The sequence below is a fragment of the Syngnathoides biaculeatus genome, chromosome 8 (assembly GCF_019802595.1).
Source record: "Syngnathoides biaculeatus isolate LvHL_M chromosome 8, ASM1980259v1, whole genome shotgun sequence".
NCBI classification, from domain to species: Eukaryota; Metazoa; Chordata; class Actinopteri; order Syngnathiformes; family Syngnathidae; genus Syngnathoides; species Syngnathoides biaculeatus.
Genome location: NC_084647.1, coordinates 3,572,780 through 3,584,574, shown reverse-complemented (window position 1 = coordinate 3,584,574; position 11,795 = coordinate 3,572,780). Strand labels below are relative to the sequence as shown.

The window sequence follows — 11,795 nt, the reverse complement described above, 5'->3', positions numbered from 1 at the left end:
TGTGCTCTTTCATCTCTGTCTAAAAGTGTAATCAAACAGATCAAAGCCATTTTGCAAGCATTTAACAACGCAGTAAATTCATTTATACTATTTTCAGGGTGAAAATAATTCAGCCTTGTTTTCAGTCCTTTAACTTAGCAACTAAGAATGCGTTCCAAAGCTTCAATGATTAATGATTTAAATTACAGTTCTACAACCCAATACCACATTGGATGCATTGCCTTTGTTGTCAGAGGAAATTATAATTCCATATTGATGCATCCTTTTCTTAGACTGAGTAATCAATGATGGACTTAAAGGACACCATTTTTTTGTTGTTCGGTTTTGTGAGGAATAACATTTTGTTGGTGTGGGGATGGAGGCGTTAAAAACTCAGACACGTTCAACAAGTCTCTTTAACTGGAACAGAAAGTTTGTTGGCAATTGGATGCACAAAATAATTAAAACCAAGAATGCAGACGATTTAAAAAAAACAACATGTAAATCAAAATGATGGACACCATGTGACCAGGTGAGTTCCAAGCGCATTTGAGAAAAGGGTAGGAAAGGACAGGTGTCACGATGCAGTCATAAAAGCCTTGGAATAAAAGAGTTATGGACATTGAAAGGTGGAGAAGGGAGGACTAGGGAGAAATAGAGATTCAGAAGCAGGAGTGGTTAGTGCTGTCCCCCTACATTGAAATTCTGAGCTCACTATTTGATGAAACCCCTCCTCTCTTTTTATATCTGAGCATGATGTCATTTATATGGATCCTTTGGTCAGATGCCACCATCGCTTAGAACGTTGTCATTATTACCATTTGGACACACACAAATGCACTCACACACGTACGCACACACACACACACACACACACACACCACACACACACACACACACACACACACACACACACACAAGCACACGCGCTGGCACTTAGCCTCACAGCGACCTACATCTTAATGCACATTTGCTGCAAAGGACACAAATATATCTGTATCATTGGATGGGTGGAGTCAGCAGGGACCAGTCGAGATTGGAGAGCATGATGGACTATCAGATTATTCATACAGTAAGTGAGGTGGAAAGCCACCCATTCCACGAGAGCTTTAAGGTTGGTTAAGGTTTGCTAACCAGGCCACTTAAGGCCAGGGTGGGCGGGAATCACTTTAATATGGGAGAGTGGTTCCAGTGGTGACTGTCGTGTGTGGGAAGGTGGAGCCGACAGTAAATCATTTCAAATCATTAGGAATTCAGGGAAGGGAGGAGAGGAGTTGAAGTGGGTGTATGTGTTTTTTTCAAAATAAAAAGTAAGTGGCCAAAGGCAAATACATGAATATTTTATTTTGATTAGATTTAGGACCACCACATGAGGTGCTAGATAACAAACAATAGAAATATTGTCTTTTCTCCCACTGATTTATTTGTGATTTTTAACAAAATTCAGCATAATTTACACATTGTATTAAAATAGGTACTGAAAACAAGGTCCAAATGGATCGCATGTTGTGACTTTGTTGACTTCCAGAAGTGTCGATCTCACATACTTCAACAGCAATTTTAGAGTCAACCATTGTTTTGTTTTTATTATTTAGGTACTAGAAAACGAATGGATTGTTTTGAGCTAATGATTAATGTTGAAGAAATCATTCATATATTCTCATTTTGTAGAGATTGTAGTTGGTTACACATCACCACCTAACTTCTACCTTTGAACTCATTGTTTTGAAAACAGATGTCATCAATCAGACAGATGAAATCAATCAGACAGATGTAGTCAATCAAACAGTCACACACACACATACACTCATCATGTGATTTATGTGAATAAAAAGAAGCTGCAAGGGGACACGAGTTGGAGTTGGTTGGAAACAGGGAGAAGTCCTGTCGCTCCCCTTGCAGCAAGTAAAACTTGAAGCCTTGTCTGTTCGTCTTCTTTTAATAGAGAGTCAAGCTTTTTAAATCTGACATTTGGTCCTTCGAGGCGGATCCCCAACACACCACTGCCCATCGAGGAGGGAGAAGACACACCGATGTCTGTCGACAGCCAGGAGCATTTAGCTGTTCCTGAAGAAAAGCCCTGGTGGACGTGAGTTCGTGGCCAGGCCGGTGCCAGAGTCCAATCTCCCCTCGGTGGACGAAGGTTGATGGGATCAAGAACAACTGGCGTCCAGACAACGCGTGAACCGGTAAGTGAAGGCTACTCCGGCAGAAGGAGGTTTCAAAGCTACTCCGCCAGGAGGAGGTTTCAAGGCTACTCCACCAGGAGGAGGTTTCAAGGCTACTTCCCCAGAAGGAGGTTTTAAGGTTACTCCACCTTTAAAGAGGTTATTTATCAGGATCCATAAATGTGTGAGTGGGTGAATGCGAGTGTGAATGCCATTACGTACTTGTGGAATCACAGGTCATGGATGGAAACCTAATGATGCGAACAGAAGTCTGTGTTCCGGTGAAGTACACAAGGTAGTGGATGAGGACTTAGGTCCTAAAAAGGACAAGTAGTCTCTAAGGGACAAACGTAGAAAAACATAATGGGGAGCGGGAATAATAAGTCTGCCCTAGAGGGGATGTAAACTTTATGAAATAATGTTTACCGGGCAGTGTGATGTTTCTTAAAGAAATTGGAAGAAAAAAAAATAGCATGGCTTAAATGGCAAGTTAACAGTTGAAGGATGCAGCAGGTTGGGAGAAAGATTGATGGTAAGTGTTACAGGGAAGTAAGGAAAAGCCAAGATTAAGACTTACATCTTAAGATGGCGAGAGGTTGGTTCGCATAGGCAAGAAAGACAAAAGCAGTAGAGTCATCTGAAGTAATGCAAGCAGTGGCTATATTAAACCCAGCAACAACAGTTTAAAACAGGCTAAAGAAAGTGAGAGGGAGATAAGAGCTGTAAGAACATCTTGAAAAAAAAGAAAAAGGAAAAAAAAATGCTGTCTCCTTGGGAAATGCATTCACTGATAAAAGTGCCAAGGAGGCAGCAACAGGAAAATACACACATATTGACACGATCACAAGCCCCCAACCCTCCTATTGATTTAAGAGTTCTAAAAGATGTGCAAAACACGCTCCTCACAGTGAAACCCAGTGATGGCTTTCAGAAAAAAACTGAATTAGAAGATAATATACATTATTGGTCTCAAACTGGCAGTCCGCGGACCATTTGTGGCCCCGAAGATGATGTTTTGCGGCCCCCACCTTACTTACTATGAAAGTCAAATGATGGTGTGGCCCTGAAGTTTTATACGAATGTCACTTTACGGTGTTGTGTGCAGAGCTGGTGAACCTACCAATCACAGTGGGGTTGTGGCTTTCGGGGTGTGAGAGTAACAAGTCCTGATGCAAGCTGAGAAACATTTTTCATTGAGTGAAAGTTAGTGATTTTGCCATGGAGAGTTTTATTAGTTTTGCTTTTTAAATTGTGTGCAACTAGAATCACTGAGGGTGTCGATATCTGTCCTGTGACTGACTGCCGACCAATTCAGGGTGTCGTCCACCTTTTGCCTGAAGTTAGCTGGGATAGGCTCCAGCTTGCCTGCAACTCTTGTGAGGATAAGCGGCTTGGATAATGACATGTTATGACAAATTGTGTGAATGTGCGCTGAGGCTGCGTCCCAGCCTCAGCCAGAATGTGCCTCCAGCGGCCCTGAGGTGAATGGACTTTTGAGACCACTGATATACATAATCAGGGGAAAACCTGTATTACCAAAAAAAAAAAAAAAATCTGTTTAAAACACTGACAATTGCGAGTCACGGGCCTTGCCATGTCTCAACAGGAGGGATGGTAATGCTAGATATTACACAGACATTTTCCCACCCTTTGATTCAATTCTTACTCACAAAAGTTTTGTAGATCATGTCTTAATTGCTGCAAACAATACTTGTCACATCCCATCGGAACGAGAGTAGGACCCAAATGCAGGACTCGGAAGATGCCAGGTAGTTCCAGGAGAAATGCTTATTATATGCAGAGGTAGGGGATCGAGCAGGCAGTCCGGTGCAGCAGCGGTAGTTGGGACGTCGGGCGAAGAGAGCAGGTGAGCGGACAGGCAGGAGTCGGTACACAGGAGAACAATCAAAGCATGAGTCACGCTTACAAGGTTGGTCGGAGAACAGGCGAAGGTCGGTACACACAGGTTCGATCAGGGATACCGGAGCACACGAACGGGACATGAAGATCAACGAACTGGCGGGGACCAATCGTCATTGGGGTGATATAAATACACAGACTAATCAGCCTGCATGAGACGCAGGTGTGCGCCCCAATCAGCGCACCCGCCAAGGCACCCGCACAGCTCGTGCTGGAGCGGCAGGATCATGACAATACTCAAGGGAACAGCAGACCAAAGAGAGGGCAGTTTCCCCAAGGTAATCAGCCTTTCCAGTTTTTACACATTAATTTTATTGAGTTAAACAGCATTACAATTGTTGTTTAGTATTGATCTGGCCCTTATCTAAATGGGTGGAGATTTTTCCATGTACACGTGCGGATACTATTACTGTGGCAAAGTTCTTGTGTAAATATATTATTCCTTCTCATGGCATCCCGGAAAAATTGTATGGCAATAATTTGCCACATTTTGTTAATGAAAAAAAAAATCTGTAAAGTAGCTGCAAATCTCGGAATAACTTAAAAAAATCATTGTGCAGAATTAGTGGAACGAAGCAATGGGACAGAGAAGTCTTGATTAAGGAAAACTACATTTAGTAAAACTGTATATGAAAATAACCCCAACAGATAAAGGATTGTTCCCATTTGAAATAATATCGATTAGATTAGATTAGACTAGACTAGACTGCCCATGGTAGAGCGGCCAGTGCAGCAGTCAGAAGAAAATACTTTAAGTGATTGGGTGAAAAAGATGCTGCTAAATAAAACTGTGAAAGAAGCAAATGATCTGCCGCCTAATGTGTCTTTTTCACAGGTGCTAATGGTGTCCATTGGTGATTGGGTCCTCAGAAAAGTCATCAAGAGGAAGTGTTGGTCCTCACCTCACTGGGATGGTCCACTCCCATGGTGATAAAGATAGCAGAACGTCCCACATGGATACACTTGTCCCACTGCAAGCCTGTGGCTCCGTTTTCATTTTTCTATTTCATTGACAAGTAGCAGTTGAAGTCCGGCTACAAAGTGTGGGGTAGCAATAGAATTCAGCTGATCCACGCTTGAGCATGTTAGGTAAAGGAGAGCCACTATTGGGACTGCTGGCCTTCGTGCTGTTCGGAGCATGGCTCCTGCGCACTGGCCAGTCTGGGACTGTACGTGTTTGTCACTGGATCTATGGACATGAATCATCATGGAGCAAGGACAATCACACCTCTCCAATGGACACCAACGCCTGGTACTCTTATGTGAATATGGTATCCCTCCGTTGACAACCAATGACAGATCAACAAGTGTGGTGAAGCTGGAACTACTCAGATGCCCCGCCATGAAAAGAAGTCTGCAGCAGCGACGAGTCTGCCAATGCCAGCAATTCCACCTGCTGGTCCCAGACTTCATTCCAGGCCAGGAGAGGATGCAGACAGAAACCATCTGAGGTCTTCAGGACGGACCGGATCACCACCATGAAGGTGCATGGCTCGCACCAGCTCAACGCATAGGATTACTACGTCCTGGTCGATCCATAGAAGCAGAAGTGAGAAAAAGGGTATCCACGTGCCCGTTAGCCCGCAGTCCATCCTGGAGCTCGTAGCCCGGGTGCTAACTGACAAAAGCAAGGATGTCATGTTATTCAGGCCCAAGAAGCTGATTCGCACATCTGCCACCCTGGTCCTCAGTTATGTGAACATCAGGACTTTGGCAGAGGGCGTGTGTCACTATGATCTCAACGAGGAAGATGTCACCTGGCTGCAGGTCTTCAACGAGGAGTTTGCAAGGTTTTCCCCTTCTGCCACTGGATGAATTTGCCATGGAGTGCTGAGCACCATTGTCATAACAACATGAGACACATTGTCATAACAACATGACACACACTACCGAGACACAGTAGGGCCTTGGTATCGAGTAGAATGAGAATGTGGTGTGCGACGTGCCAGTTCCCCAACGGAGAGGACGACAACGAGATGGTGTTCTGCAACAAGTGCAATATCTGCGTCCACCAGGTATCCTGCCAAAGTGCCAATTGTGCCCGAAAACGGACAATGCTATGAAGCCCACCTGCAGTGGAACCAAGTGGGTCTATGTCAGCTGTGCCTTGTGGATCCCAAAGATGAGCAATGGGAACCCGGAGAAGATGGAGCCCGTCACTAACGTGTCACACATTCCCAGCAACAGCCTCCACTCCGGCCTGGAGATGACCATCATCACTCAGAACGACAAAGACAAGTTCAAGTACTACTGGCCTAAACACTCGGACCTTAAAGACTCTCTGGAGCGGGACTCCACCACTGAAGTTGAAAATGAGGAAAGCGTCAGGAGCAAGAAGGGCAAGTTGAGAGGAAAGGTTGGAGGGGACAATAAAGAGGACATGGCTGCCCTCGGCCTCATCCCTTTCGCCTCATTGTCCCCCTCGTCGTTGCAGTCGTCCTTGTGTCTTGTTCGTAAATGTGACCTGCAGGAAAAGCGTTTCAATGTCAGCAAGATGAAATTGCAAGAGATGGAGGAGGTCTTCTACCAGGGAAGGGAGGAAGTGGGCCATCACCTCAAGATGACACCCAAGACAGTTGACTTCCTGTACCAGTACTAGAAGCTGAAGCACAAAGCTAACTTCAACCACCTGCTGCTCATGCCTAAGAAGGATGAGGAGGACACCCTGGCCAGACGTGAATACGAGGTGTTGCTGAGATGACTGCAGCTATTCACGCACCTCCGCCAAGACCTGGAGAGGGTGTGCAACCTGATTTGCATGGTGATGAAGATGTAAAGACTCTTGTTTGGAAAAATATGAGCGATGGAGTGCAGGACAATGGCCTGACTTTAAATAGATAAGGACTCCGCACTGCAGAGCTGAAGAATCTCTTCTGTGTTTCCCCTTACATACCAAAGTCTACATGACTGTCCCAATCACCAGCGAGGATTACATCTCTAATCACGGCTTCCACTGTCAGTGGAGGCTGTGTGTTTATCTCAACATCAACCGTTGCCTTTCTCCTTACATGTTTTGCGACTCCAGTACCAAGAATATCTACACTAGACTTGCTTGGGCTGCTGTGTACCCACACTTGATGAGTTCAGAAATGAGCAACGATATTCACCCACTGTTTATTTATGATGATGATGATGATGATTATTACTATTGGTCCTGGTTAACCTCTGGACCTTGGCATGTTATGATGAAGTTCTTTGTATCCGTAACTACTGATCTGGGTTTGTTCTGCCTTTTCATGATGTGTATAATCTATGATGGTTCGAGCACGGTCAAAAGTTTTTGTGAACTATGCCCTTCTACAACAAGTAGACCTTGATTATATGCAGCTACAGCCAAAAGGAAACTTTTTGCCTTTTATACGCCCAAGTATAAATTATGAACTTTCTGAAAATGCAACAGCCTTTTGATGTCCCCACTCGTATTTCCAAAATGATAAACAGGAGGGAAATGTTAAAGAAATCATTCGTATGTTCTTATTATGTACATACTGTAGTTGGTTACACATCACCACCTAACTTCTACCTTTAAACTCATTGTCTTGAAAACAGATGTCATCAATCAGACAGATGTAGTCAATCAAACAGTCACACACACACACACACATACACTCATCATGTGATTTATGTGAATAAAAAGAAGCTGCAAGGGGACACGAGTTGGAGTTGGTTGGAAGGAGGGAGAAGTCCTGTCGCTCCCCTTGCAGCAAGTAGAACTTGAAGCCGTGTCTGTTCGCCTTCTCTTAATAGAGTCAAGCTTTTTGAACCTGACAATTAACAATAAAGATCTGATGAGTCTGACTGATGCACATTTATAATTAGCCCAATTAGTGACTAATTCAGTCTGATGATATAAAATACCAATGGAGTTCTTTAATGGGTTATTACCTTCTTACCTAGAGTTCCTCGCCTCCTTGCTTGCAACTTATACATTGGAAGCCGATGTTTAAATAAAGCAACATAAATACATTTTGTACCATTGACATTGTTGCGAGTCCGTGGTCAACATTTTAAACTTTAAACCCATGCAGAACCACAGTGGTTTTGCCATCAACAAGGTATGTGCAACCAACTTCCGAATCAGGCCAAACAGGTGAAAGCACTTCTCTTCAATTTGGGTAAATGGCAAAGCCCTACAGCAGGTGACCCAGACAGAGCACCCGGAAGGACTTGAAACATCTACCAATGTCTTTTGTTTTCCACAAGAAGTCTTCAAGTTCTACCCAGATGACGGTACAGTATATGCAGGCTTTGTTCATGTTAACACATATATTTGTTTAAATTAATGATATACATCTCCAGAACAGAAAGGTGATGGTGAAACCCTGAAGGATTTAATGAAAAAAAAATCAATTGAGGAAGAGCCCGCAACACATGAACATTTCAGACTTATTTGGTGGTTGTTTGGATTTAGTTAGACAAAGGTCTTTTGCCAGAGCCACCGATAACAGTGGTGATATTTTGCAAACACCAAAGAACGAGGTAGCTGAATTGGGATTCTTTAGATGAACGCTCATATTTGTTTGGCAAAGTTCAAGCCGTATGCCCTTCCTAAACCAACCCTTTGCATTTATCCGGTCTTGGGACCAGTCCACACATTGCACTTCCTTGTGCCCCCGTAGGGCTGCATTATATTCTCTAATTTATTACCAACTTCTAATTGACTTAAAGGTCAAGTGTCTTGAAATGGATGATTTTTAGTATGTTATTAATGAAAAAACGTCAACCAATATGGGCCCATGCGTTTTTTTCACCATACGTATAGAGCTTTTTGTAACTCCCGCCATGAAAATCCTCTTGAGGGATTTGTTTTCGAGAAGAAGCATGAAGTGATGTCAAGAAGAGCGACGCCAACAAAGTGGACTCGTTTTTTCTATTAGTTTTACCTTCGGGAAGGTAGCTCATTGTACCTTCGTGTTAGCAAAAACTCCGGCACATTGCATTGCTGGACATTGCTTGAACACTTGGGAGAATGGAATTACCCCTCATAATTTTGAAAGAGACCCGGTTAGTTGTGAAAAATTGATTGCGCGGGTGCAGAGGACGAGAGCTTCGTGGGTTCCAAATCACAGGTAGGTGTGTATTCAGCTACAAAAAATATGATCGGTCTCTCATAACGTAACAAAAGATCTGCGTATGAAATATGTCGATGTGCGCGTCGGACAGCGTCGGGCTGCTGCGTGGACGGCGGAGAATCTGAAGAACCCAGCCAACAATGTCTCACTCAGCCTCATGCGCGCAGTAATGTGCCCCGGCTCGATAGTGTTCATCACGTACTGCGGTGGCGGTGAACAACCCTCTAAAAGTAGCACGCCTCGGCTCCATTATATGCCACCACGGCGCTGAAAATCGGCTACACCGGCTTTGGTGCCGGGTTCGGCGGTCATACCTTCTGCGAAGGCTGCGTGTCGGACTTTGCGGATGGGGGTGGCTCTGAAGAACCCAGCCGAGAATGCGTCACTCAGCCACGTGCACGCAGGAAAGCGCCCCGGGTGCCTCTGTTGTTCATCGTACTGCGGCGTCTATGAACACGCCCCTAAAGCAGTATGGCTCGGCTCGCCAAGGAAGTGGATCAGATGGAGATGTGGTTTGGCCGGGTTCGCATATCATCTGAATATGGCTTGAAACAATAATATAATATTGCCCTGAGGGCTTGAAATAATAGTGTAATATTGCCCCGGTAACTTCACTCGGTTGTGTGATGTTCTCCTTTTCGAAAAGAGCTTCCGTGTCAGAAGGGACGTGTTCGTCTCCCATAGTTAGGGTGCACCGCGTGTTTTCATTGGCGAATGTCTGGGTGACATCACTTACAGAGGATGGAGCCAATATGATGACCACTTGGCTATCGTAGAATGACACTTCTGCATCTTTGCGCATGGATGACGTGCTCTCCGCTCACATTTATTTTTTCATTTAGAAATTGAAGTGAATAATTTTATATGTATTTTTCATTACAATATCTATTTTAGAATGTTTATAGGGATGACACTTGGGCTTTAAGTGGCATGATAGTCCTTAGACATGATTGCCACGCTTTATTCCATCCAGGATCTTTTATCTGATACCAGCCTTCTTCCAATATTTTGAAACTATTAACAATTGGCAGAGAAAAGCAAAATTCCCTGATACTTAATGAACTGTACATTTTGGCCTCATCCACAGGTCAATGAGCAATGGATGGCTATGTAGTATTGAGAAATGCATGTGAATGCTCAAAAATGATGCAGACATGGAAATGGCTAAGAAACAGTTTCAGGAGAATAAGGCTGGTTAAACCATCTCAACATTTGTTCATTATTCCACTAGATCAGTTTAGTCCATTCATTTTTATTTGTACTCAAGTGGAAAAAAGTTTGACACTTCAAAGGCAGCAGGAGTTAAAGGGGCCCTAAAAAACAATGTTTTCTTCTGTTTGCGCTGAGACCCTTATCAGATTGGGAATTGACAACTATTTTTGTCATTTTTCAAAGAAAATTGAGAATTACTTTTAATTAAAAAATATATATATACAAGATGACCTAAAATACTAAATGAAGTAAGTTATACCTCCATTTATAATAATACTCAAAACAATGTAATTAGCAGCGATGTTCAAACTGTTGAAAAAAAGGAAGCATCAGATCAGAAAATCAGTTGAAGGTGTCTACCTCGTACTTAGAGCATGTAAGACTCCCACTCCACTTTTTACCAAGCAACTGCAAATGAAGTAGCTTGCGAGTCTTCCTGCCTCACTCTCTCCTAATTCTGTGCCATTTGGCTTTGGTCAAAGTCATCTGTTTCTTTCTTGTGATGTCGCTGAGCTCAGCTGGTTCTCCTCTGCTGCCGCCCACTACTGTCGAGCCAGCATCTGAAGCTCTCATAGCAGTTGGTAGGGTGTTTATGGTAGAGTTGGATCTGATGGCGTTGATTGTTCTGCACACTAAACCTCGTCCTCAAAATTCATAATGATCATCACCATCCGTCTATAGCACTTATCTGAATTTGGATGCCTCTCTGTCAAACTGTTGCCTCCTGTAGTGGTTCATTTTTGGCCATATGATTCAGCAACTGAGTCACAGATGGTTTATTGCTCCACATGCCTGACTTTAGTGTGGGTAGCATGGTATCGATTCACACTCAGTGATGGTGTCGATATGTGCCCTTCGACTGACAAGCAGTGGTGACCTGTCCAGGGTGTACTCTGCCTTTCGCCCAAAGTTAGCTGGGATAGGCTCCGGCACTCCTGCGACCTTTGTGAGGATAAGTGGCCTGCAAAATGGATGGATGGATTCAGCAACTCAGGTGATTGTGATAAAAACCCAATTTGGGTCTGGTTGCACGAACACAGGGATATAGACAACCATTCACACCTACTGATGATTTACATTGTTTCGTTGTTGCGTGTGTGTGTGTGTGTGCGTGCGTGTGTGTGGTAGAGCCATAGAGACCAAGTGAGTGTGTCAAAAAAGCAACTTGGTCCAGTTGACAATTGGCTGTTCATTCTTTAGAGAGGCATTTGAAAGTCATTCTCTTTTACTTGCTGTTCAAATCAGTCTCTTTCTCTCTCTCTCTCGCTCTCTTTCTCTCTCTAACACATACACACACACACACAAGCAAATTAACATAAGGCAAGCTGCGGATGACTGTATTTCAGCGTCGTAATTTTTATCTTGTCCTAATTGAGAGCATTAACAGTGCGAGCAAGATGAGTATGGTAACGACATGGATGACTTGCTGGACCAGTTGTAAGAT

General features: G+C 43.7%; 1 protein-coding gene across 1 annotated transcript; it reads left to right on the top strand.

Annotated features, from left to right (window-relative positions):
• The first annotated feature begins 4,160 nt into the window (after positions 1–4,160).
• Positions 4,161–7,742, top strand: LOC133504802 (protein Jade-1-like). Its single transcript, XM_061827418.1, has 2 exons — positions 4,161–4,345; positions 4,903–7,742. The coding sequence occupies exon 2, from the start codon at positions 6,127–6,129 to the stop codon at positions 6,664–6,666; it is 540 nt and encodes a 179-aa protein (XP_061683402.1). The 5' UTR covers positions 4,161–4,345; positions 4,903–6,126; the 3' UTR covers positions 6,667–7,742.
• The last annotated feature ends 4,053 nt before the right edge of the window (positions 7,743–11,795 follow it).

What these genes read in the sequence shown, in the direction of transcription:
- LOC133504802 (XM_061827418.1), top strand. Translation starts at nt 6,127, where the DNA reads ATGAAGCCCACCTGCAGTGGAACCAAGTGGGTCTATGTCAGCTGTGCC.